This window comes from Ranitomeya variabilis, chromosome 4 (genome assembly GCF_051348905.1).
Source record: "Ranitomeya variabilis isolate aRanVar5 chromosome 4, aRanVar5.hap1, whole genome shotgun sequence".
NCBI lineage: Eukaryota > Metazoa > Chordata > Amphibia > Anura > Dendrobatidae > Ranitomeya > Ranitomeya variabilis.
In genome coordinates this window covers 225,332,477-225,359,591 of record NC_135235.1, presented here as the reverse complement: position 1 = coordinate 225,359,591, position 27,115 = coordinate 225,332,477, and the positions used below count along the sequence as shown (strand labels likewise).

Here is a 27,115-nt window from a genome sequence, read left to right as displayed (position 1 = left end):
ATTCGGATTATAAGACGCACCCCCCACTTTCCCCCCAAATTTTGGGGAACAAAAGTGCGTCTTATAGTCCGAAAAATATGGTATATATTACAAAATATACAATTAAGATTTTTTTAAATATTTTATAAGTTAAAGAGAGAAATGTTCAAAATTTGGTTAATTTTTTTTATTCTAAATTAAAAGAATTTAAGAAGATGAAAAGTTTCACTTTTCTTAACTCTCACACACAATCATCTATATGACAAGTCTTCTTTAATTCATTATTTATTGTGGTTCCCAAATCCTTCCAGTAATACACTATAGGCAATTTTAGCAAAATGTCATGTAAAAAAATATATAAAAAGAAGAAAAAAAAGTATTGTGGAAATATTCTGTAGTAAAAGTGAGTAGTCACAAATACAGTATACCAAATAGCACCAGTTATCATGTTTATTCATGTTATCATGTTTGTATAACTGATATTTAATAAGCTGTTGATAGATGTATTAGTTTTTTATATATATTTGTTTTTTTGTATTTCATTTAACATTTATTGGTTTATGTCATCAAACTACAAATAACGCAAAGAAAACTAAACAACCCAAGTTTAAAAAAAAGTTTGGGCTGCACTTAATTATTTAAATTATTTTGCTGCCAATAAAAAACAAATAAAACAAAAATTTGGCAGCACTTATCATTAATGGAAACCAATCATGTAAACATATGTGAATAACTTGCAGATGTGGGGTTAATAGCAAACTGAAACTGTGCAGCTGCCACACTGAGAGCCCCACTGCAGAGAGGAAATTTATTCCTAGGTGCATATATATATACAATGAGAACAAAACACGAGAGATGGGTGGAAACATTATAATTAGTTAATTAATGCAGACCTGATGTGCGACATCAATGGTATATTGCAACTTACTGACTGCAAGAAAAAAAAGTAGCAAAAGAAAGTGAATGTAAAATGGTGTAGATATATCATAGTTGTATGGGTAAGGAATTTTCTAGTATATAGACTTTAATGCCAGCGAGACAATCAGCTGATAATGTTCATTCTTATAATTCATGCCTTTTCGATACTTAGTATCCAATTGCAGAATCCAGTATGCTTCACGCAAGTTTAATTTCTTTTGCCAGTTGCCCCCATGGATGGAATAAGTAACTTTCTTGATCCCAAAAAAGGAAAAACTAGATAAGTCTCCTTGATGAATTAAAGAAAAATGTTTTACCGCACCATAGTAGGTGCTTTTGTTACTCTTGATATTGGCGATACGTTCAGCAATTCGTTTTTCAGTCTTCTGATCGTACATCCAATGTATTTCATGTCTCATATGCGACATTCAGTCAGTATAAAGTCCTTTATTTGAACTAAAAACAAAACACACTTTTCCTTTTTTATTTAAAAATAACACACAGTTATACTCAACTGTAGGCTGCTATTTTTAGGCTGAGGGGGAAATATCCATAGCCCCTTACCAGCTTGAGAATACCAACCCCCAGCTGTCTGCTATAGCAAGGCTGGTAGTCCAAAATTATTATTTAAAAAATATATTTAAATAATTTTAAAAAACAGCGTGGGGTCTCCTCTACTTTTGATAGCCAGCCTAGCTAACGTTGACAGCTGTCAGTTTTTGCCTAGCTGGTTATCAAAAATAATTAATTATTTTTAGTGCAGGCTCTGGCTGATGAACACTCCCATCAGCTGCCGCCTGCTCTCACTGTTATTAGTGGCAGCTGATGGGAGTAGTAGTCCCATCAGCTGATGCTAGCGACCGGAGGTAAACTTTTCACCTCCAGGTTCATGCTGTCATTTGACAGCATGGGAAAGGAGGCTGTCTGACTGGCGGTAATGATTTTACCGGCGATCACGAACACTGGATGTTCGGTCCCCCCATTCAAGTCAATGGGTTCCGAGTCTGGATACTATTCTGGTACCCAAACCCAAACTTTTTTTAACTGTTGGGCCTAACCTGCTGAACCAGGACATCCAGCAGTCCGCCCATCTCTACTTGGTAGAAAAAGCTGATTTCACCAGTTCTCTGGAAGAACTTCAGAGTCACAAATTTGCATTGCTATGAAGTGAGTATATTAAATATATATATGAATCCCCAACACTAATTTGTTTAAATATACTTTGATGTTGTTTTCAAAGCATTTTGTTATGAAGATGGCATAGCAATGTGCAAGGATACCATATGGTGGTATCATGAGCCTCCACAGATCCACATTATGGAGCCACAGGCATTCTCTGTGACTCTTATGGTCCATAGTTTTTGATTCATTGTTTTCAACAGAAGATCTCTGGATAATACAACAGATGATGAAGCACATCATGTCTTCTGCTTTGCATTCTCACCTTGTCATAAAATCAGAAATAGAGACAAATTATGAACCAATGGCAGTCTATACTTACCTCACTATGGGTCCATTCAGCTCGTCATGACCCAAGATGATTCATATTATCCTATTAATGCATTTGTTTTTTAACATTAAGAGATGGATAATTGAATATATTATCATCTTTGACAAGTTAGAAATACCATAGTGTTTTGCATTTTGTAGAGTGGATGTTGGATTCTTTCATCAAGATTCTCGGTGTAGTAGATCCAAGTGCACTTTGTGCACTAAATATTAACCTTTTTGGTCAAATTGATTTATAATTTGGTCATGTTATTCCCACATCATAAGATAAACCATATTTTTAATGTTTCAAAGTGGCATAGTCCACATTGTGTTCATGGCTGACTCTGGAAGTGGAAGTTATCTGATCATGTTGAACATGGGAAATATCAGAATATTCAACTTCATGCTTTGCCGGCAGGACCTGTGAAAAAATATTAACAAACAGATCACAATGAGAAGTGTCCACTCAGAGGTTAAAGATGGTTAGATGGATTTCCACATATGCCTATATTTTGGGACATTACATTCCAGGCCCAAAGATGCTCATAGAGTAGTGATAAACAAATTTGACTCAATTCAAATTCGGCAAATTGCTCATATTTGGACAGGAAATTGACATTACATCAGATTTTTTTTTAATAAAAACTGAATGTGCCATCACTCTATAATTTTTTCTGAGTTAATTTTCTCACAGGCCACCGTGCTTAGGAAAACATATTCTGGAAAAGAAGAACAAAAACAGCAGCCAAATTCACCAAGCTGTGGAGCACTGGTTGACAGATGTCACCAGAAGACATGCCAAGCTATGAAGTACTGTTGGATAGTCGTAGTCAATGACAAGAAAAATTGTGGAGCATGGGTGAACATATGTTGTCAAAGACAAACCAAGTTGTGGAGCGATGGTGGACAGATGTAGTCAAAGGCAATCCAAGGTATGGAGCATTGGAAGATGGACATAGCCAAAGACAAGCCAAATTGTGGAGCACTGTTGAGCAGATGACATCAGAACTCAAAATACAAGCTGAGTTATGTAGGAATGGTGGACAGACATAGTCAAAGACAAGCCAAGTTATGCAGGAATAATAGACAGACGTAGTCAAAGACAAGCTAAGTTGTGGAACACTGGTGGACAAAGGTCATCAGGAGACAAGCCAAGTTGTGGAGTGCTGGTGGACAGACAAAGTCAAAGACGAACCAGGTGGTGGAGTTCTGGTAGATGTTGCCAAGAAACAAACCAAATCACAAGAAAAACAAGACACAACGAAAAGATGACGGTGGCATCAGTGGAAATCGAGAGAGAGGCCTAAAATAAAATTCTTAACCTCATTCCCATTAACACTCTATATTGGCTACTTTAGGGCATGTCAGTAGATGGAAGAGAGTTGCAACCTGTAACATAAAAGTAAGAGTGAGGATGCTGATGGCCTATAGGTTAGATTTACTGTAGCTAAAAATTCTGGTAGGTGGTAAAAGTGAGGCGATGCCTAATTCACCTTATTTTACGCTCAGGTTCTAATACCGCAGTGACATTTTCTGATACTACTATAGTGGCGATAAGAAGGAGATACACCAGTGATGATGAGTTATTCTGTACAGATGAATAATTAGCTAATTCTCTAAGGCAACACTTACATTACTATTGCTGTAAATAACATAATTTTCATTAACATTCACCTCTACTGAGGACCTAGAATAGCAAAAAAAATTAGATTATTTTTTACATCAGAACTTACAATATAATAGATGTTATACTTTGCAATATAATAAACTAAAAGAATAGGCATTACATTAAACTCAGTATAATACAAAATCTTTAGGACAGTCCTAGGCCTATGCAACCGGACCACCAAAGGCAATAGCCATTGAAATGCTCCCACCAGATTGTATACATGCAAGATTGGAGTAAATCAATTCAACAGAAAAGTACAAAAGAAGTGTTTTTATTTGACTAAATACATAAATGGCACATGAACAATTAAAAAACCTTGTAAACAAACAGCTATTTGAAACAAAGAATCAGGTGCAACAAGAAAAATCAAGTACAACACCACAGGTATAGTGCAAATAGGGGGAGCAGGTCAGTCCAGAAGAAATAAATAAGGCTCGTGCGGTAATGTTAATGCAAGTATGATGAGTGATGAGTTGATTTACTCCATTCTTGCATGTATACAATCTCACATAGAGTCATAATGTTCAAACATGTGTCCATTGACAATAGCAGCATAAGCATCACAAGAAGTAGTTGCTGTTACCCATGGTAATCCTGTGGTGTTGCACACACGGCCCCAACGCGCATTTTGCGTGGGCTTCCTCAGTGCTTCCTCGGCACAGTTATGCTTTTCTCTGCAGCACGGTCTGTCTAATTTCTACTGTATGCTTCACCACCTTTACAGTATACAGTTGTAATGCTGCTGCAGTGCAGTATAGCGCAACCTCCACCAGGGGATGCTGGTGAGGGAAGAGAGGTTGCACAAACAGCGTAACACCACTGAGCAGCAGCACAAGCACCACCTGGTGACGAAAGAGTGGTCAGACGGGCCAAGTCAGAAACAGTCAGGACAAGTACCAGAGGTCACAGCAATACACGTGGTCAAATACAAGCCAGAAGTCAGAGCCAGATGAGAGCAGAGATAACAGAGATGAGAAACAGTCAATCAGGTCAGAAAGCAAACCGCGTCACATACCAAGAGGTCCAAGAATGGGGAGCGAACACTAAGACAAGAGGGGAGTCACGGGAACAGAGTAAACGGGCAGAGGACAAGACAAGGGGTCAGCCACTCTAGCCTGGGAGCATGAACTACCACTGACATAGGTCTGCAGGCACAGCAGACTGAAATAGCCACACCAAAGCCAAAACAAGGCAGAGAAGGTTAACCCCAGCACGACCAGACTGGGGAAAAAATAACATGAAACAAACCCCTGCCTGGATCATGACATGACAACAGCATTTATTATTCACCGTTGATTCACCACAACTTCTGAGGAAGGCCAATTAGGCGGAAACGTCAATGCTTTTTTTATGTGGATCCTTCTGTTTTCTCTATTTGTGAAATAAATATATTGTTTCAGCATTGAAAAGGAATGCCAAGTTCTATTTTCTTCTTGTATATGTGGTGGAATCCTACTTGAGCACCTTATAGGAGTGCCACATAAGCCTAATAAATACAGTCACACTGGTGTTATAACTGAGGAACCTAAGGAACTTACATTGACCTCATGGAATCTGATTGCACGTTCTGATCATTGTCGATATTTCCGTACAGATTTTCTTTCCCACTTGTATTCTAAAGATAAACATAAAACATTTGAAGACATGTCTGTAAGAACACATTAATAATAGTACCATATATTCTATGATGATATTATATAATGAAACATTTAGTCTACTTAGTGATGAGCGAACGTGCTCAGTGATACTCGTATATCACTCTAGTATGTGGGTCCTCGGATTTGTTCGGCACTCGCTGAGCATTGACTGATGCTCAGATTTAATGCTCGAATCCCCTCCTCACATGTTTGGAGCCTGTTACACAGCCAACAAACATATGGAGATCATCTGCCAGTCACTGTAATGTCATAGCCATCCTGATAGTGGCATTACTGTTAATGGCTGGCCACATTACCTTATCAGAGGTTATAAAAGGACAGGAGGTGCCACGTTTGGCACACCTCAGGGACAGTTCTGATTGGAGTGATAGAGCAATTGTCCAGACCTGCTCAGATTTGCCCGAGCTTCTGGTCAAGGTATGCAATATCAGCACCTACTTCTGCAAGTCCGCTACAGCTGCCACATCTGTGGCTCTGGTGCAGCAGTGCATGCAAGTGCCTGCTCACTGACTGGTATATGACATGACCACATGCTGGAACATCCCAGTGCACATGCTGGCAAGGCTTTGTGAGCAGCAGAGGCCAGTTGCCGAATGCTAGCTCTTACATGCCCATCTGTATTCTGGTCAGCCTCCTCACATAACAACTTAACAGTGGACATGGACGTGCAGTTCTCAAAGATTTTGAGGATTCCACAAAGGTGGTGAGTGGTGACTGTGCCATAATCAGAGCAACAAATCCACTTGTGCTCCTACTTAATCAGTTGGTACTCACAATTAAACATGAAGCTTTGCATGCGGACCAGGAAGAGATGGAGGAGGACATGAGACAGGGAGTTGCTATCCAACCCAGTCTTATCTCATCTGATCAGTGCGGATTGGGTAATAATGAGGAGGTGGAGGCTGAGCAGGAGGAGAAATAGGAACTAGTTGCTATTGCAACAGAGGCTAGTACCCACACAAGCTTTGTCCCATCTCTCCTTCGTGGATGGGCTGAGAATGGGAATGACATAGAAAAGCGGGAGGAGGAGATAGAATATTGTCATCATGGTGGACACAGGGAAGAGTTTGGCTTCACATATGGCCGACTAATATTCGTTATATTCATTTTGTCCAAAAAAGAGTAGTGGTTGTTCACCCTGCCAGACCCATGCTTCAAGTAGAATATTACATATCTCCTTCTTGAGGTAGAGAGGTCTGCTAAAATGGTGCTATACCAGACAGCCATTGTGGAACATATGTTAAACAAATTCCCACACAGTGTCTTTATGAGTGTAGAAGTACCAAACTATGCTTTCTTAATATTTGAATAAGGCGCAGCAGATGGTGCCTTTAAGGGCCTATGGATAACCCTCCTTATAATATTTTTCTGGTTTTGCCATGTGTGCAGAGCATTTATGAGTGTAGAAGTACCACAACTACACTTTCTCATTATTTGAATGAGGCACTACATTTGGTGCCTTCAAGGGTGTATGGATGACCCTATTTGTAATTTCTGGCCTTGCACTGTGCAGAGCTTTTATGAGTGTAGGTGTACCACAGCTACACTTTGGTCACAATATTTGAATGAGGCCCTTGAGTTGTTACCTTCAATGCTGTATGGATGACCCTGCTTTTAATTTTTGGCAGCCTTTGCACTTAGTACATAGCCTCCATGAGTCTAGCAGTGCCACTACATGATAATTTGAACAGAATTATTTTTAAATCCTTTTGAAATTTTGCCTTATATACAAATAATCATACAAGAATAATTGTTTCTTGACATTTTGTTTTCTTGTAAATGCCAATTTCTCTATGATTTTAAATGTTTTATTGTCAGTCCTTAAAGTGAGTAAAACTGTGACATCATTGTTCTCAGCAGCGATCTGGGAGTCAGAGATGTTTCCAGCAGACTTCCCCATGCTGTTTTCCTTACATTCAACACTTTCCATCCATTTCAAAATTTCCACTGCCCCCCAGGGTCTCCTGGAAAAATGCTTGGCTTTCCCATTATCTCCCATTATACTCGTTACTGGAAAAGAGCATCTGCGCATTAGGAATTGCTTGGTTTGAATAACAAGTATCTAAGCTTTTAATGCTCGCTCATCACTAAGTCTACCATATAATTCTGCAACATAAATACCAGACCGCCTAATAGAAAACACTCACGTAGTGGAGCATCCCTCCAGGTGTTGTGTGTTTTGGGGAAGTTTGAAAAGAAGACTTGTAGATTTTCCTGTTAAAATAATAAAATTCTAAAATTACAATTATATTCAAAATAAAATGATACAGTGCTTGCAAAATGGAGATCTATTAGCTTGATGGATAGATAGATACATAGATAGATAGATAGATAGATAGATAGATAGATAGATAGATAGATAGATAGATAGATAGATAGATAGATAGATAGTGCAAAAAATCTTAAAGAGGTTGTCCACTACTTTAACATTGACCAATCCTTAGGTTATGTCATCAATGTCTTATCGTGGAGCTGTAACTCCACCAATCAGCTGCTCTTGTTGCCATCAGCAGCTTGAACTGTTCAGTTACGGAGCTTCTCCAACTACAGATAGTGGCTGCAGCTGGGTACTGTAAATCTGCCCCCTATTCAGGACAAATCATCAATGTCTGATTGGTGGGGGTGTAACACCCTACAGTCCCGCTGATCAGCTTTTCCACGTACTGGTGGCAGATGGAACTGCTCAATTACAAAGGTTCTCCATCTACTGATAGCATCTGTGGCTGGGTACTACAAATCTGCCTCCTATTCAAATCAACAAGGGGCAGGTGTGCAGCATTCATCCATGGCCACTATCAGTAAAGCAAAGCAGCTCCATAACTGAGTAGTTCCAGATGCCGCCGGCACCTAAGACAGCTGATCAGCTTGGCTGTAGGGTTTTGTAACCCCACTGATGAGACATTGGTGACATAAAGTGTATCGTATCGTATCGTATATCTTAAGGAAAGGTCAATAATGTTAAAGTAGTGGACAACCTCTTTAAGCTGACCATACATATTTGCTGTCAAATCCACTGTTTTCAGAGGGACCAATTGATCATCTAAAATGTCTGTGAGCCCTCCTAACTTTACCTTGTTTGCATACTTTAAAAGAGATAAAAACTGAACTTTTGAATTACATTGTCCATCACTTTGTTTTTAAAGATTTAGGAGCATATCATTCCCTTTTTCCACTTACAATGGTTAAACATAGAATCCATGTGTAAGGAGCCATGAAAGATTTATTGTGTTTGACCAGCCATTGTCCACTACTTGGACAACTTCTTGTAATACCCCACACTTGGCCTCAATGAAAAAATAAAGCTTATACTCACCTCCCATGCTGGCGCCATTCCCGTGGTGTTGGCAAAGTTCCTCTACATGTTGGATTTGGCTGAAGGCGAGTACAGTGATGCCAGCTCTCATTGTATGACGGCATCATGTGCCATAATAAATGCACGGGAGCCCCGGGACTGTGTCTGCCGACACCGTGGGAACAGTGTCGGCATGGGAAATGAGTATATGCTTTTTTATTTTATGGAGGGTAAACATTTTGATCAAGAAGGGGTTGTCCTAGTACTGGATAACCACTTTAAGTCCCCTATACTCAGCAAATAAAAGTTGTCTGAACTCATAAACTTCAACCATTTGCTGTGCATGGGACGACCAACTCTCCACTCATATATGATGTTGGGGAAGAAAAATTCCAGTTTGTTTACTTTTAGTGGTCAACTCTTTTGTCCAGCATGGAGGTCAATCACTAACTGAGGAGTCTAGCAGTGGCTCCATCACAGAGAACACAATAGCGACAGACCCAGGTGAGTGTTCTCGTGTATGGGGGAGTCAGGGGAGATTGACAGCTGAACTACCATTTGGGCAACAGATATTTAATATGTTTACCCCTTCTGGTAAATAAATCTTTCCCTTTCATCACCTCTCTTTAATTACCTTATACAAAAATAAATGACCAACACGAAAAGCAGCAGAAAGAAAACCCCAATAGTTGTGCGTAAAATGAGAGGTAAACTCACGGCATCGCCTGCAAGAAAACAGAAACAAAGTCATTAGATGATGAATCTTCGGCAGCTCCTTCTACCCTTTGTATATAATGATTACTTTCATCTGTACTACAATAATTATGTAGTACTGTGACTCTCATCATCACTAACGTTGTATGTAGATCTCAGAGGAGGAGGAGTTCCCGGGACTGTTGTGAGCGATACATGAATATTGCCCAGAGTTCTCTTCATTATTGTCCACAATCAGATTCTTCCCCATATGATTCTGTAATATAGATCCATCCTTCATCCAAGTGTAGTGAGTTACATCAGGTTGGCTGCTTAGGAAGCTACAGATCAATTCAGTAAAATCAGCTTCAGTTTTCATGGTGATATGAACTCCTGAGGCTGCATCTACAGAAGGGAGAAAAAAAGTATATATGATGTGAACTCCTGAGGCAGCATCTACAGAATGGAGAAAAAAAAGTATATATAATGTGAACTCCTGAGGCTGCATCTACAGAAGGGAGAAAAAAAGTATATATGATGTGAACTCCTGAGGCTGCATCTACAGAAGGGAGGAAAAAAATATATATGATTTGAACTCCTGAGGCTGCATCTACAGAAGGGAGGGAAACAAAATATATGATGTGAACTCCTGAGGCTGCATCTACAGAAGGGAGGAACAAAGTATATATGATGTGAACTCCAGAGGCTACATCTACAGAAGGAAGGAAAAAAGTACATATAATGTTAACTCCGGAGGCTGTATCCAAAGAAGGAAGGGAAAAAATATATATGATGTGAACTCCTGAGGCTGCATCTACAAAAGGGAAGAAAAATATTATATATGATGTGAATGTGAACTCCTGAGGCTGCATCTACAGAAGCATGAGAGCAGGATTTATATTTTATACTGTATATCCTGACTTCATCTTAGTTTCTTTGTAAGTGTATTTCTTTCCTTCCGAGATGGAGTCCATGATCAGAAAAGGGGGCTAAGGAATGTCTTTGTGTAAATGACTTAGAAAAAACAGGAAAAAGAGAGAAAGGAGACTTAGTGGCTAGGAGGACACCTAGACCACAAGCTGGGTGTCAACAGTGTTAACTTAGCCAATTAGAAGTATATATGCTAATGCCAGCACATATTTAGAGGTAAGATGAACCAATTATATTTTTACAATCAATGCATGAATACTGATAACCTATAAAACCCCTGACCAAGGTATGGAATAAAGAGAGATCTGCTTTGATGCTCAGTGTATTATGGTGGCTCTTCTATGCACGTATTTGAAATTTACAATTTAATTTGGAACAGGCCCAACGTCTCAAAATGTTCCACATTATGTGGTGACGACAGAAGGAAAGAAAAAAAGTATACATGATGTGAACTCCTGAGGTTGCATCTACAGAACGGAGGAAACAAAGTATATAAAAGAACACCAAAATGTTTAAATTTACCATATCATGTATTGGCAAATAACTTGGCTAAAAAGGGAAAAAAATCATTACTGTTTGCAATTCTCTAATATAGAATTCCCAATGCAATGAAAATTGCTTGTTAAAGAGTAACTAAATTTTTAGCACATTCTCTTTTATACAAGGGACTAAGAGAGCACTGTGGGCCGACTCCACTCTCTCTAAAACTCCAATGATGGGAGATCTGAACGCTAGTTTACTTAGATGCGGTGTACGGAACGTCCTTCTCCGCATCACTTTTCAGAATAAAAAAACAATATTAACCCAAGTACAATATTTCAAGAATTACCATTCCCTTTGTTAAAAATCGAGTAAAAACTTTAGTTAATCTTTATCTTTTTTTAAATTTTACTACTTTTACAAATTAAAAAAAACTTTAACAAATTTAATTTAGTTATATTTTGAAAGCTATACTTTCTTCTGTCTAGCCTTGTAACATCTTGTTTTTGCATCTCAAATTTTACATTTTAAAGTACCGTATTTTCCGGCGTACAAGACGACTTTTTAACCCCTGAAAATCTTCTTAAAAGTCGGGGGTCGTCTTGTACGCCGGGAATCGCCTTGTACGCCGGGTGTATATGGTGGGTGGGGGGGGGGGGGAGTGATCCTGATGACGACGAGGGGGCGTCTCACAGGAAAGTGAGTATCCCCCATTACCTTATCATAGCGCTGCAGCGTGGGGTCTCTGTGCTGGGAGCGGCGGCTGCTGTGCTGTGCTGTGGCGGCTCCTCTTCTGCAGTGTGGGGCCTCTGGTGCTGTGGGGCGGTGGCGGCGGTGGCGTATCTTCATGCAGTCGGGGCTCCTCCGGCATCTCAAAGCCTAGAAGCCCCGCCGGCAACTCCATCGGTGTAATGCGCTGGCCTCCGGGAAAATGGCCGCTGCTTAGATTCAGATCTCGTGTCCCGAGATTTCGGGACGAGATCTGAATCTGAGCATGCACAGCCCCCAGCGGCCGGGCCACCGCATCGCACCTATTGAGCTGCCTCCGGGAAAATGGCCGCTGCTCAGATTCAGATCTCGTCTCCCGAGATCTCGGGACGAGATCTGAATCTGAGCAGCGGCCATTTTCCCGGAGGCCACCTGACCGCATTGTACCGATGGAGTTGCCGGCGGGGCTTCCAGGCTGAGATGCCGGAGGAGCCCCGACTGCATGAAGATACGCCGCCGCCACTGCCCCACAGCACCAGAGGCCCCACACTGCAGAAGAGGAGCCGCCACAGCACAGCAGCCGCCGCTCCCAGTACAGAGACCCCACGCTGCAGCGCTATGATAAGGTAATGGGGGATACTCACTTTCCTGTGAGATGCCCCCTCGTCCTCATCAGGATCACTCCCCCCCCCCCCAAAAGGCACATATTCACCGGCCCTATAAGACGACATACGGTGTATAAGAAGACCCCCAACTTTTAAGAAGATTTTATTTTTTAACTGGTAAAGTTGGGGGGTCGTCTTATACGCCCAGTCGTCTTATACGCCGGAAAATACGGTACATACTGTATAACGTGTTTTAACACTTTCTCTAACCTTTTTATGAAGCAATATTAGCAAAAAAAGATGCAACTCTGTCTCATCTATTTTTACAGAGTAGGATTTATAAAGTGATACTTTAAAAGTTTAGACTTTTTTGGGGGATAGGATAACAGTTCTTTATGTTTCTACTGTATTTATGTGATATAGGATTGTAGTGATTGATTTAAACTTTTCCATTTTGTGCTTTTTTAATATTATTGAAAAGGTATTTAACTTTAACTTTCATCTTTTTCTTTAGTTCTACGAAACATGCAATTCTTTTTCTTGTGTTTTTTAGTGTCAGAAAACATGCAGTCACTTGATTATGTGTAGTGAAGAATGTACCACAATATTGCAATGTGTTGTTTTTCATTTACAGACATGCAAACCATGTAGAGGTATCTAATCTGTAAAATTGCCAAGATCAGTGTAATCTACAATCCTAGCAATTGCAGGTAAATATTTTGATGACTTAGCGTCAATGCAAAAAATCTGGCCAGTTGTGCTAGGGGTGAACAATTCTTAATTATGCTAGATGAGCTATTACTTTCTTCAGTATATCAAGGGTCATGAGTCATTGCTTCGCGTGAGACTGTCCGATGTCCCTTTTTGTCTGCTAATATGCAAAATGCCTGCTGATTACAGATTGCATCAGCCCTCTTCGGTGTACTAGTCTGCATCATTTGAAGGACAATTGTGCAGTCTAATTGAACTAGCTAACAATGAGGGCACAGCCATGATTATTTCCACCCAATCTTGTTTGACACAATGTCCTGAAATGCCAGCTGAGGGATATAAAAAGAGCCTTCTCCTGTCACCAGGGTGATAATGTGGGACAACAGCCTAGGGACCTTGGTCCAGCTGGTAGAATACAGTACTGCTTCACTGCCCTACACTGAGCCCAAAAATTCATTTGGATAACACAGGTTGTGAAAATCCAGTCATCTGGAGACATACTTCACTGTGGTCAGTCAGCTTCCTAAGCTTGCCACTACCTTCTCTCAGTGGGAGCCCACCAAAAGCAGGGTGCTACTGGTTGGGGTAGTTGGCCCTGGAGACCCTGAAGTCATGAAGGATCTAATCCCTGTTGAGCCAGCGGAAGTGTGAGACTGTGACTTGACCTATCTTGTGTCTTTGATGGGAATGTACTATATGCTGTTAACTGTTGGGGGACTGTGGTACCTTCACATTGTGTTGTTTGAGTAGTTCTCTGCCCACAGGGAAGGAGTAAAGGCTTTCGGTGTTATGAGTCTTGACCCATGTGGCCTATTGACTGACAGACAGGCCAGAGGACGAGCGCACCCACTGACCCTCATGTCTCCACATATGTAATTTGTATTTCAGAACCAACATCCACAGCACATGGAGCAGACTGAATTCCTAAAAATGCTCCATACATTTCCTTCAGTCTTTGGGAAAAGATTGGAAATGGTTAAATTATACAATTCCTACTATTACTACATCTTTAGGTCCAGAAGACTTTTTACAACTTTATACCATAACTTAAATATTTAGAATTAAATAACTTATACACTTGTTCTGTATGTTCCTCCTATTTGCACTTACATTGTACAGGTATCTCCATCAGGGCTGATTCTCCTCTACCCACATGATTTATAGCAGCGCAAGAATAAGGCTCCATGTCCCGGGTCACATTTATTATTCCAAGCTTTCTTCCGTTATATGGTAATTTGGTTTTATTTTTCCCTTTATACCATTCATATATGTGTACGTCAGGTTTGGAGGAGCTCGTACATTGTAACGTCACATTGCTTCCTTCCATTAATTCATCGTTTCCAATAATTGTGACAGTCACATTTTGAGGGGAATCTGTAATAATAAATTACAGTTGTTTCGTGACTTTTTTTAATCCTACAGATAAAAAAAACTTGGAAATATTATGTATAGTGTCTTTATTGAAGTGGTATTTAACACCTTTCTTTTACTTGAAAGTACGGTCTGGGATGCTAAAGAAAAAAAGAAGAGGATAATATAGTTACCTACTGATCCCTCCTTGCTCTTTCCTTTCTCCTCTTCTTACGTGGTTGGCACATCACCAATTGCAGGTACAATTGGCTCCAGTAGTCAAGTTCTGACCACGCCAGAAGGGAAGAGAAAAGAAAAGCCGTGGTGGACAGAGCCAGCAAAGCAAAATCGAAGAAGGTAATGGATAAATCAATATGTGCTATTTTATTTTTGTTGCTGTTGTTTTGAAAATTGGAGTCATATCTTAAGGTAAGGGAAGGGATGAAAACCCCTTTAAGGTTATCTCTACCCCACTATGTATCGGATGATTGACGTGCACTCAGTCGTGTTGCCGAGGTGTTGCTAAAACGGGGTGTTCTACCCCTAAGATCAAAGCTGAAGGAATTCGCCGCAGACTCTTACTCCAAGTGATGCAATCAATTTATTTGTGAATGCAGACATACAGTACGGACCAAAAGTTTGGACACACCTTCTCATTTAAAGATTATAAGACATATTTTCAGTTGTTTCACACTTTTTTGTTAAGTATATAATTCCACATGTGATAATTCATAGTTTTGATGCCTTCAGTGTGAATGTACAATTTTCATAGTCATGAAAATACAGAAAAATCTTTAAATGAGAATGTGTTTCCAAACTTTTGGTCTGTACTGTACGTAAAGAGGCAAAGGTGCTGGGAATTATACGACAAGGTTACATGATGTTTTGACCCCAACAGGGTCTTTATCACATTGCCACTGTGCAATGGGAGTATCATGTTAGGGTTCATGTGAGAAGAGATTATGCAATGTCAAGGTAAAAGAATGGGATGAGGATTCCAAAGGGAACTCAATTGCCTAGATGGGCTTATCTGCTGCACATCTAGACGCGGGAGTGCTCAGAAATAGTCGTAACCATAGACTAGATGATGGCTACTCGGATCTATGCTGCCTGAAAGGCCGTCGAGGACTTCACATTCTTCCTAAAGAACCGATAGGGAGAGAAGAGTGTAAATCACCTATAGAAGGGAAATTGTGCTGAAACAGAAACAGATTCCAGAGTGAGTAAAAACAAGCCATGAAATACAAAATTAAGGATAGAATATGCCCCCAACTTCCTAAAAAGAAAAAGATGGTAGGTGAAGGGTAAGGAAAATAAACAGCAAACAGATAAACCCTAACTGGTCTTTTGTTGGTTTTTCACTGATTGGTTTAAACTATAGCAGTATGGCTGTACAACCAAATGAGACAATAACCAGCAGGGAAAAGTTTATAAAGTCGCACCTGAGAGGTGGTAGGGCAGACAAATGAGTAAATGAAAACACATGTTACGCTAAAAAGCAAGAATAATAGAAACTAAACACGTGGAGAAAATCTGCTGTGGCTTAGCAGACAGAGAAGTTGACAACACAGCACAGGCTTAAGGGTTTGAAGCCAGACAAATGAGAGTAGGCAAAAGTCTCTTCAGAGAAGAAGGCTTGAACTCTAGCACCAGCTATCAGATGTAGCAATTCTAAAAGTTAATGTTGACCCTTTAAAGAACCTTGTCACATGACTTTGGATACAAAACCAAACTAGACATTCCATTTGCAGTTCTGTGTTTTGGAAAGTTTGCCCCTCATCCCTGCTAAGTAGGAGTTTGATTTGGCCAAGTGAGAGGCCTGTAACTAGGTGTCGAAGGAGGAATATTTCTCATTGTAGAGCAATGTTCCCCAACTCCGGTCCTCAAGAGCCACCAACAGGTCATGTCTTCAGGATTTCCTTAGCATTGCACAGGTGATGGAATTATTGCCAATGCAGGTAATGCAATTATCACCAGTCTGCAAGCCTGGCTTTGACGTCAGATGGCCAAAGCTCTCTGCGCCTGCGCAGCACAGTAGTACACAGCGCAGGCGCCGGTTTTGAAGTATAAACAGCGCTGAGGGGGCGGTGCCGAAATCGCCTGAAGATTGGAGTGACGGCAGAGTAGCGGTTGAAGCTGGGGAGTGAGGACCCACCTCCCTGTCTAAAGACCGGTATTTTGGCTAAGTTTAAAAACGCTTTATTTTGGGAATACTTGAACCAAAAACTAAAAGAGCCACCTTGCTAGAATGCAGCATTACTGCTGCACAAGGTGGCTCTTTTAGTTTATAACGGCTGGAGGGGGGTGACAGTGGCCCTTTAAACACCTACTCGAGGAAAACTATACAAAAATGAACACTCCAAAAAGAGAGAACCATAACCACACCCCTGCTGGCACAAAGATAAACTACAAGAGTTACTATACATGCCTCTTATAATACGTACAGCTGACGCTCATAGTCGATGATTTCACAGTTTTTTGTCCATTAGGATATGTAGCCGTGCACTGGATAGTAGTCCCATCATCCACATATGAAGGAGTATAGGAAAGTTCCGATTCTTCTCTCCAGGATCTGTCAGACATTTTCATTGATTGCTTCTTAATCTGACCCGGCTTGTTCCATTGTATAGAAGGAGGACTGGAGCAACACGTGTGATCTGCAGAACATTGTATAGTCGTGGTTTCTCCTTCTTTTATAGCTTGAGACATGGAAAGATGAATATCTTCCGGAGAATCTGAAAAATTGTATTATAAAATTTTACATCACAATACAAACAGATTAATTTGTTGGCGGATTCATCAACAATGAGGGTTTGTTTTTTGCTATTATTGTGGGGGGTTTTGCGAGATTAGTTGTACTTTATATTTCTTCAATTTTGGGATAAGGGATTAAAATACTTTTATTTTTGTGATCGTGTGAAAAAAAGAGCAACATTTCATTTTTACGATGTTTACTGTGTGGTGTAAGTAATTGAGTATTGTACCTTTACTCTTTGGGTCAATATAGGTAAAATGATACTAAATTTATACAGTTTTATTGTGTTTTACTACTATTTTTATATGTGCCACCTTATTTTGAAGTCATTAACTTATACGTTACATTTTTGAAGAATCATTTATTATTTTCATTTGAACCATTTTGGGCTATGAACAATTTTTTTTATCACATTTTCTTCCATTTTTTAAGGAATGATGAATGCAAAACAGCAATTCTAGCAATGTGCATAAAACAGCATAACCCATCCGATTCATGAGTGGAACCTTTCCCTCATTTCTAACGTGTAAATGCTACAGATTCTATCTAAGGGGTTACATTGCCAGAATGAGAGTTATGTTTGTTCTTGTAGCTTTTGCACTAGTTACTTGCAGTTGATCTTTTGGGTAATGTTCCTACTCTTGTCCAATCTATATATATCGTGGTGAGTATATAAGTCAGGAAATCTTTAGAGATAAAGTGAAGCTCATTTAAAATAATTTGCATTATTTAATGGATTCATAATAATGATGTCTTTTACACCACTTGTGTAATGTACAAATAAATCGACTTCAGGCTTCTATGGAGAATTATGGGTTCATGTGCAAACAAATTTCATCCTTTGGACAATTTCCCTTCAGTCTGTTCCTTACGTCGTACTAACGTATTCAAAATGTTGCAAAGTGGTAAGAGACACGGAGACGTCATTATAGTCGTATCATCGACTACACAGTTATTCTTCAGTTTTCAATACTGTTCTGTACAAAAAGAATAAATCAATGGGAAAAATTTAGTTAATATTTACCTCTAACATTGAGTTTCACTTTGATAGATTGTTTGCTGTATGCATTAGCTTTTTTCTCTCTTGTGGTCCCCGGATAATATTCATTTTCATCTTCTTTCATCACATTATCTATCCGCAGGGTGCAGCTGTTATCACCTGGAACTAGTGAAGTCCGATCTTTATATTCCTTCTTTACTGAAGATGAGTCCCTGGTGTTTAGGATCTCTGGGTAGCTCCAGTCATAATATAAGTACCATACAGTGCCGGACGTTCTTGTATTCGTGGCAGGATAAGTACAAGGAATCTCCACACAGGAGCCAATTAGAGCAGTAATTCTCTCAGGGAACGTCCATCGCTCACATACAGAACCCAAATAGAAGCCTGGAAACAACGAGCAGAACATGAGGTCAGAGTCACAAGGTTTCATCCAAACTGCATCTGAATATTGAGATCATGTTACCTTGAAAGACGATGAGAAGAAACATCTGCTTTACACCAGCCATTCTACAAGAGTCTGCAATTCTAATCATAGAACTATCTCCTTCCAGACCTGAGAAATAACAAAAAAACACTAAACAAGAGATCAGAAAACACAAATACTGTATGATAAAGATGACACCGGAGCTGAACCATACTGTACATACTACAGCTTCTGTGAATGGTGGCCATCTTGACGTTTCCACAACATAAATTTTACTATCTTGATAGGTACAAGTTGGTAATCTTTCCATACTTCAAACAATGGGAGTCACATCTCCATGCACTCTATGAGATTTTTTCTAAACGTTTTTATAAACAATGAGAGGCTAGTCACTACTGGAAGATAAGCCATGAAGTTGGGTAGTGAAGAGGTCCGAGGTCAACAGCTAAAAGAGTATGTCATAGACAGAGGGGTGAGATGAAAGCATAGTCAGGAAACCGTCCGAGTTCAAAAGTCCAAGAAAGTAGCGGATCACAAAAAAAGGGCTAGGCAAACGGATGGTCAAGACAAATCCAAGCTCGAGCAACAAGATCAGAGCACAAGACTGGGAGCACAGAGCAACTAACACATATTGAAAAAAACTATATATAAAATCTGCAGCAACTGAGTAAGAGGTTTTAACTAATAAAATGTAGATATTTTTGGGAACACAACTAAATGTTCACTTTTATGCTAAATACTTCATTGGGGTTATTAGTTACATAATGTTTTTAAAGGGATTGTCTGGTCCAAATCGATAAGTCTGCAGTCACTCTGTGTGACTGCAGACTTATGAATCCCTCCAGCGAATGCGCTATGCTCTATGGAGATTCACCAGTTTCTGACCCAAGACTGGAGGATATGTATGCATAATAGTTACTCTCGACCAGGGCCTGACAAGTGGGTGTGGCCTCGCTTTGTCCTGATAGACATAATAATTCTTATAGAAAAAAACATAGGGGCAAGATAATGGTACATTCTCATGTGGTGTTTTTACATCATTTTATGTGCTATTTTCCATATAAAAAACATTTTACATGACTAAAATCTAATTTACATGATGTGAGGGGGATCTGCTTGTGTACTGTATTTTGATCTGCTGGGCATTTTTTTAAAATCTGCAGTGTGTTAACTTTTTCAATGTTTCTACCCTTTCAAATGAAGTTAAAAAAAAAACACTGCAAAAATGAGTGTGATGTAGGCAGTGTTTTTTTTTGCCACCTCTCATTTTTTTTGTCCAGAAAAAAATGCATCGTAGGAACATACCCTGGGAGTTTAAGAGAAGTTATTTGACAGTTCTGTAATGTCTGGTTGCCCTTTATGGATAGATGCCCTGCAAAATATGGGGAATAAGAAAAAATTATGATCGCAATTGTAACAACACTGCCTGCATCCCTGGATGGCTTTCCATCCCACACCATGCAGGGACACTGACATACTCACCATCCCCAGGACGTGTAGTGAGTTATTTTTCCTCTGCTTGCTGTGTGCTGTAAGCTCTGTATCCTCTGCTTGCTGTGAATACTTCCTACATGCTTAGGGTGGCCGAGCCTGCGCTTGCTGATTCTTAAACAGACAGTGAATGCGCTCCTAATGTTTCCCCAGCCTATTGCTGAGAAGTACTTGGTACTTAAATCACCTTCACCTTATGGAGGGTGCCTGAGCAACATTCTCTTTCAGTGTGTTTGTGTTACTGCTGAGTTGCCAGGAACCTGCCTGTTCCTGCCACCCTTGGGGTTGAATATCCAGGCCTGAACCCAGAACATTTATTTCGTAACTGTCTGAATTAGGACCAATCACTGATCCTATTTGTATCTAAGTCTTGATCTTTCCATGAACATGTTGTGTCTGAACCTGTTCCTATCCCTACAACCTGCAGTGTCTGAACCTATTCTTATCCCTAAAACCTGCAGTGTCTGAACCTGTTCCTATCCATAAAACTTGCAGTCTGAACCTGTTCTTGGCACTAAAACTTTCATTGTCTGAACCTGTTCCTATATCTAAAACCTGCAGCATTTGAACCTGTTCCTATCTCTGAAACTGCAGTGTTTGAACGAGTCATTATCTCTGACCTGTTTTCGCTGCCCAACATTAGTTTTTAGTGAGTACACTTCCTAGTTCATTGGAAGTACCCTGTTTGAACTTGTCCCAGTATGTCTTGTCCATCCCTATCCTTGTATGCATCCTGTGTAACCCTGACCCTGTATACTCCGTCTTGCCTGTCCGCTTCTGCAGTTTCCTGCTTGACAGCATCTGTGGTTTCTTCACAGTCCAGTCTGAATTAGGTCCTACCCGTTTCTGCAATCCAATCATACCTGCCCAGTCCTGAAACTGTTTCTGTCCCTCCAGCCTCAACTGATAACTGCCTGCCTGTATAGCAGTCTTGTCCACTAGCACCTTCATATCTCATTGAGGGCTTAGTTGCCGTGTGACCGAGGTCAGTCAACCTGGTGTATCACCTGGTCATGCCTCCCTGGGCTCTCCTCGGATCGCGGCACTGTCAGTTGACATGCATCCGCGGTCAGTCTTGAGAAGGCACTTAGTCACTCCTCTCCAGAATTTCATCGGTTCACAGCACAGGGGGACCACAACCCAAAATCGCGCTAAACAGTCCAAGTGTGAGTCTAATAATAATATTACAAATAAGTAATTGGAAAGTGTAATCTTGTGTTTTTATATATGGAGGAGGGGAGCACTTTGTGTCATTTATTGCTTTCTCCTGGATCAACATATAGAGGCAGAGATGCTGATGATGAGAACATAGTTTTGCCTCTATACGCGTCACTAGTGTGGCCACATCTAGAATACTATAGGAAAGAAGGTTTGATCACACGTACAGGAGCACTAAAACTATGAAATTCTCTTCCAAATGTGTGACGCTAGCTACTTTTCATGGCCAATCTGTGAGTCAAAATGGTCAAGGAGTCCAAGGTCAGAAGCCAGGAGGGTATGTCATAAACAAAGGGAAGAGACAAAAGCATAGTCAGGTAACATTCCAAGGTCAGAATACCAGGAGTATAGCAGATCAGAGCAGAAGGGGTTAAACAGATGGATGGTCAGAACAATGCCAAGGTCAAGCAATAAAAGATTAATATACAGAAATTAAAGCACAGAGGAAACAAACCACACTTAGCTGATTGTATGTCTGGTAGAGGTCTTGGAGAAACAGCTCAGTTAAGTAGCATGGCAATCACCTGCTATAATTAACACTTGGAGACAACCAGCGCCTTCCAGTCTCAGACTGGATAGTCGAGCTGTCAATCAACACACTGACAGCTTAGCACGCCCCTGTTACAGATTGGATGGCTGAGCAGACAGTAAATGTATCCCGCACACATTGAGGGTAAAACCATGACAAAATGATGTTGTAATGGTTGATTCATTGCTAAAATTCAAGAAGGTTCTGGATGATTTTCTTGAAAAGTGTAATGTTACATTGATCCAGGGAACAAGTCTGATTCCTGTGTGTGGAATCAGAAAGGAATTTTTCCCCTAATATGGAGCTATTAATGTCTGCCCCATGGGGTTTTTCCTTCTTCTTGGCCAACATGGCTGAACTCAATGGACATAAGTCTACCTTCAACCTTAAAAACTATGAAACATTGAAGTAGACCAAAACACAACAAGGATCCCTAAAATGTAACCTTTATTGATTATAAAAGCTAAAATCAGTTTGCTCCAATATAAGAGACAATAATGTTACAAGAAAAAATATTCAAAAAATTAAAAACTAACTTACCCTATCAGGTGTCCTAATTACTGCTCCCTACCTGACAGCGGAGGTTGGCACCCTAAGTTTTTGCAGTAGGCGCCCCCACTCCTCGACGGCTGGCCCTAATAGCCCTACTTACACCCTATATTCCCTAATTGAGACCTACTCGTTCTCAGAAAAAATGAAATGAATATAAAAAATCAAAAAAATGCACAAATGAACTAGAAAAAAGCAAAAAATTGAACTCAGCAAAAAAACAAAATTGTTTTTATCATATTAGACGGAAAGGTCCCTAATAGGGCATAGCAAAACACAATTAATGGATAACAATGCCAATATCTTGTTTAAATGAAAAATATCAGTGTCTCGTTTATCCAACAAATATACAAGCGGGCCACTTCATCTCGCACTGCTCCATATAGTCATGTATATCACGGGTTTTCAAACAATCAAATAACACCCAAAAAGATATAATGTCCTTAATAGGACTGCAGCCCACAAAAACAGAAACATCCCCGCAGGGGACCACCAGAGCAGATTGAGCAGTCAAAAAATATTAATCACATTCCTCAGTATAATACTGTAGCATATGCTTCTACTCATCTGCATCCCAGAAACGTTGTGGGTCCTGTAGTCATCCATCTCCGCTGGTCTCCTGCCGGGATATTCTCCCTAGATTTCCCGACGCGTTTCCCCCCCGTGAAAATCCTGGGGGTTCATCAGGGGACATGGAACAATGCCACAAAAAAGATAGAGATGCAGGAGCGTCTTCCATACCGTTGCCGTGTTATATACCGGTCAGCTTCCTCCACGTGGCGTTCCAGTGACGCACTTTTGTACGTGACTACACGCAGGCGCAGAGGTATCCATTGAGGGTGTTTCCCTCGGGGAACGTCATATCAGGCGCCTGGCGGCGCTTGTGCGTTCCAATGACACACTTCCAGGTGCGCGACGAGAGGGCGTGGTCTATCCCCACGTGGAGGAATCTGACCGGTATATAACAGGGCAACGGTATGGAAGACGCTCCTGCATCTCTATCTTTTTTGTGGCATTGTTCCATGTCCCCTGATGAACCCCCAGGATTTTCACAAGGGGGAAACGCGTCGGGAAATCTAGGGAGAATATCCCGGCAGGAGACCAGCGGAGATGGATGACTACAGGACCCACAACGTTTCTGGGATGCAGATGAGTAGAAGCATATGCTACAGTATTATACTGAGGAATGTGATTAATATTTTTTGACTGCTCAATCTGCTCTGGTGGTCCCCTGCGGGGATGTTTCTGTTTTTGTGGGCTGCAGTCCTATTAAGGACATTATATCTTTTTGGGTGTTATTTGATTGTTTGAAAACCCGTGATATACATGACTATACGGAGCAGTGCGAGATGAAGTGGCCCGCTTGTATATTTGTTGGATAAACGAGACACTGATATTTTTCATTTAAACAAGATATTGGCATTGCTATCCATTAATTGTGTTTTGCTATGCCCTATTAGGGACCTTTCCGTCTAATATGATAAAAACAATTTTGTTTTTTTGCTGAGTTCAATTTTTTGCTTTTTTCTAGTTCATTTGTGCATTTTTTTGATTTTTTATATTCATTTCATTTTTTCTGAGAACGAGTAGGTCTCAATTAGGGAATATAGGGTGTAAGTAGGGCTATTAGGGCCAGCCGTCGAGGAGTGGGGGCGCCTACCACAGAAACTTAGGGTGCCAACCTCCGCTGTCAGGTAGGGAGCAGTAATTAGGACACCTGATAGGGTAAGTTAGTTTTTAATTTTTTGAATATTTTTTCTTGTAACATTATTGTCTCTTATATTGGAGCAAACTGATTTTAGCTTTTATAATCAATAAAGGTTACATTTTAGGGATCCTTGTTGTGTTTTGGTTTTTTTTTTGGTTGTTTCTAGGATTCCACTAATATTTGCTTTGAGTGGTCTTTTTGATAACATTGAAGTAGAACAGGCTCAACGTTTGTGCTTTTCCAGCCTTACATATTGTGTTACAGTGCTACTTCCAGCAAAGTTTAGCATTTCCTTAAGTTTTGAATTTTTTATGTTGAAGTTTTCAGAGAAACCATTGGTAGCTTTACGTAGCACCACCACAATCAGCATTGTGAGTGTTAATGTTGGGTGCTGTTGGCCACAAGGAGAATCCATACACCTCATTTAGCGATGTTTGCATCCAGTAAGATATCATGCTGCTACTTCAGTATTCAAGCTTATCTACAGATAAAACAAATGTCAAAACTAACAAATATTCAGATGTCTACATCTATTGACTTAGTCTGCTGAATGCTGGATTGGTGATCTACGACACATGGATATTGGCAATGGATCCTTTTGAAGGGAACATATTCCAATAGCATACACTACACTACATTGTAGCACACAGCCGCAATCATGTTGGTATATGATACATAATTTTTATTTTTATTTTCTGCATAAATCAGGAATAGGAACATATATATGTTTGTATAATATCTTAGAACAGTCTCCAGTTCCCCTTTTGCTGAAAAGTAAATTTTCAAAAACCAAATTAACCCAAAGACAAAACTATAATATGGAAAATAAAAGAGGGGAGAGGAGGGGGATGCAGCTGGTGGATAGCACTGATTTTAATGCATTAAGATTAATTATATCCGATAATTACTTACATGCTGGATCTTTTACAGCAACATCTCAGAAAGCAGCAGAACGAGGCAAAACACAACCAAGAAAGTTCTCTACTAGTCATTTGGGGAAGTGAATTGTGTTAGTTACTTCCTGACAATATCTCACACTTTTTATGTTACTGTAGTTGGTGAATTTATCATATGGAGTAATGAGATTCTTCTATTGACCTCAACTTTTCAGATCTGAGGACATCGTACCTTTTTGGTTTACCTCCTTCACACATTAATGTTCAGAGTTTGCAGAACAAGGCAGCTTATAATGATAATTTAGTCATCCAAAAAGAGTTTAACTCTATGTTCTAAACTCAAGAGTTAAGATGTGTGACATTTATGTTACTGGTACGGATGAGCGGACCTGTGGATGTTCGCCTTTGTCGGGCTGAAAGTACGGTTCGGCATCTCAAGTCGACTCCGAACTTGACCACAAACCGAAACCGAATAAAAGTCAATGGGGACCTGTACTTCTGTGCTTTTGAATGGCTGTAACATGGTCATAGTAAGAGCTGGGGTACTGCAAAAAAAAAATAGGGGTAGTAGCAGGACAATTTAGGTGGATGTGGCGATGTAGGTGTAATTAGGAGGAGGATTAGGTAGCCAAGACTGTTTTTGTGATTTTTTATTTTTAGATTTTTTTGTTGTTTTTCTTTTGATTTTTGATTTTTTTTATTTGGGGAGGCCCAAAAATTAAAAGAATGGCAAATATAATCTAACAATGGCTGGGTGCTTCTGGTACACTTCTCTTTTCAGCCAAGGGTAAGGACAGGTCCTGTGGGATCCACACCTGGTTCATTTTCAGGAATGTTAGTTTCCTCACATTGGCTATGGACAGGCAGATGTCTGTGATCACATCCCCTGCCATGCTGAACGCGTGTTCCGACAGTACACTTGTTGCAGGGCAGGCCAGCACCTCCAAGGCATAAAGGGCAAGGTCTTGCCATGTGTCCAATTTGGAGACCGAGAAGTTAAATGGGGTAGACCCATCAGTTAGTACATGGACACGTGAGGACAGGTTAGCTTCCATCACGTTGTAACACTGCCTCCTGCTAATGCGGACCGTATCAGATAATGTTGCCAGATGGTGTGGCATGCTGAGAATGTTTAGCCACATTTCGGCCAAGCTAACCATGCCTTTCGAAGTGCTGCCGGTGCCCCAGCTGCATTGACGACTTCCTCCTCCTCCTTGTTCTTCCATTGTGATCCCACTGTCAGGTGGGAATGCCATCAACAGTGCCTCTACTTGTGTGTGCTTGTATTCACACATTTTTCTGATCAAGCTCCAGTGATGGAAGTTATGGTGGCACGTTGTCCTTGTAGCGGGGATCCAGCAGGGTGACCACCCAGTAATCAGCACTGTTAACAATTCGAGCAACTCGGTGGTCGTTGCACAGGCACAGCAGCATGTATTGGCTTATGTGTGTCAGGCTGCCCAGAGGTAACGACAATCTGTCATGGGTGGGAGGTATATTGTCTGGGTCCTTTGTATCCTCCAGCCACGCTCCAGTCATACCCATGAGCTGCTTTGAGTTCCACCTTGTGGTGAACACAGTTTCTCTACCTCCTCCTCATCCTCCAAAACTGTCCCCTGGCTGTACAGTTTACAGTATACAGAGTACCTGACTGCTGTTGGTACAGGAACCCACCCTTTGAGCCATGGGTGGACGACAGGCCTGAGAACAGTGTGAATGGTCCCTGTTCCTTCTGCTCCTCCTCATACTTTGCCACCACCTCATCCATCATCTACTGAAGTGTTTTTCCAGCAGGCATAGAATTGGTATATGGAAAATAGGAGGAGGAAAATCAAGCAACAGCATAAAATTCTTAAAACATCACATTTATTATACATATTAAAATAAAAAGAAATATCAGAGCTAAGGTCGCCCCCACGTATACCGGTGCAGATTGCCCCCAAATAGCCCCCAGAGAGCCTACACCTGTTGCTCACTCGAGCAGCCTCCTGTCCCCATTTTTGTCAAAACACAATGACGGTGACACTCGTGATCCAGCATATATGCAGGCCGGGTCACATG

The 27,115-nt window shown here is 40.5% G+C and overlaps 1 protein-coding gene across 2 annotated transcripts; it reads right to left on the bottom strand.

Annotated features, from left to right (window-relative positions):
• Nucleotides 1-235: 235 nt before the first annotated feature.
• Nucleotides 236-25,138, bottom strand: LOC143768700 (B-cell receptor CD22-like). Of its 2 annotated transcripts, none has more exons than XM_077257343.1 (11): nucleotides 25,071-25,138; nucleotides 18,703-18,792; nucleotides 18,264-18,623; nucleotides 16,929-17,219; nucleotides 14,245-14,508; nucleotides 9,863-10,105; nucleotides 9,642-9,732; nucleotides 7,863-7,929; nucleotides 5,596-5,672; nucleotides 4,021-4,075; nucleotides 236-2,809 (listed from the first exon to the last, which is right to left on the bottom strand). In XM_077257343.1, exons 2-11 carry the CDS (start codon nucleotides 18,770-18,772, stop codon nucleotides 2,687-2,689), a joined length of 1,641 nt encoding a protein of 546 aa, XP_077113458.1. In that variant the 5' UTR covers nucleotides 18,773-18,792; nucleotides 25,071-25,138; the 3' UTR covers nucleotides 236-2,686. The 2 variants fall into 2 exon arrangements, with proteins under 2 accessions (XP_077113458.1, XP_077113459.1); XM_077257344.1 differs by lacking the exon at nucleotides 25,071-25,138 and adding an exon at nucleotides 19,969-20,033.
• Between the last annotated feature and the right edge of the window lie 1,977 nt (nucleotides 25,139-27,115).

Bases quoted from the DNA above. Each gene is read 5' to 3' on its own strand.
- LOC143768700 (XM_077257343.1), bottom strand. From the start codon at position 18,772: ATGATTAGAATTGCAGACTCTTGTAGAATGGCTGGTGTAAAGCAGATG. The intron at 9,733-9,862 runs GTTAGTGATGAT...GTTTTCTTGCAG, and splicing joins CTCTGAGATCTACATACAAC to GCGATGCCGTGAGTTTACCT. The intron at 5,673-7,862 runs GTGAGTGTTTTC...GTTTATCTTTAG, and splicing joins CTGGAGGGATGCTCCACTAC to AATACAAGTGGGAAAGAAAA.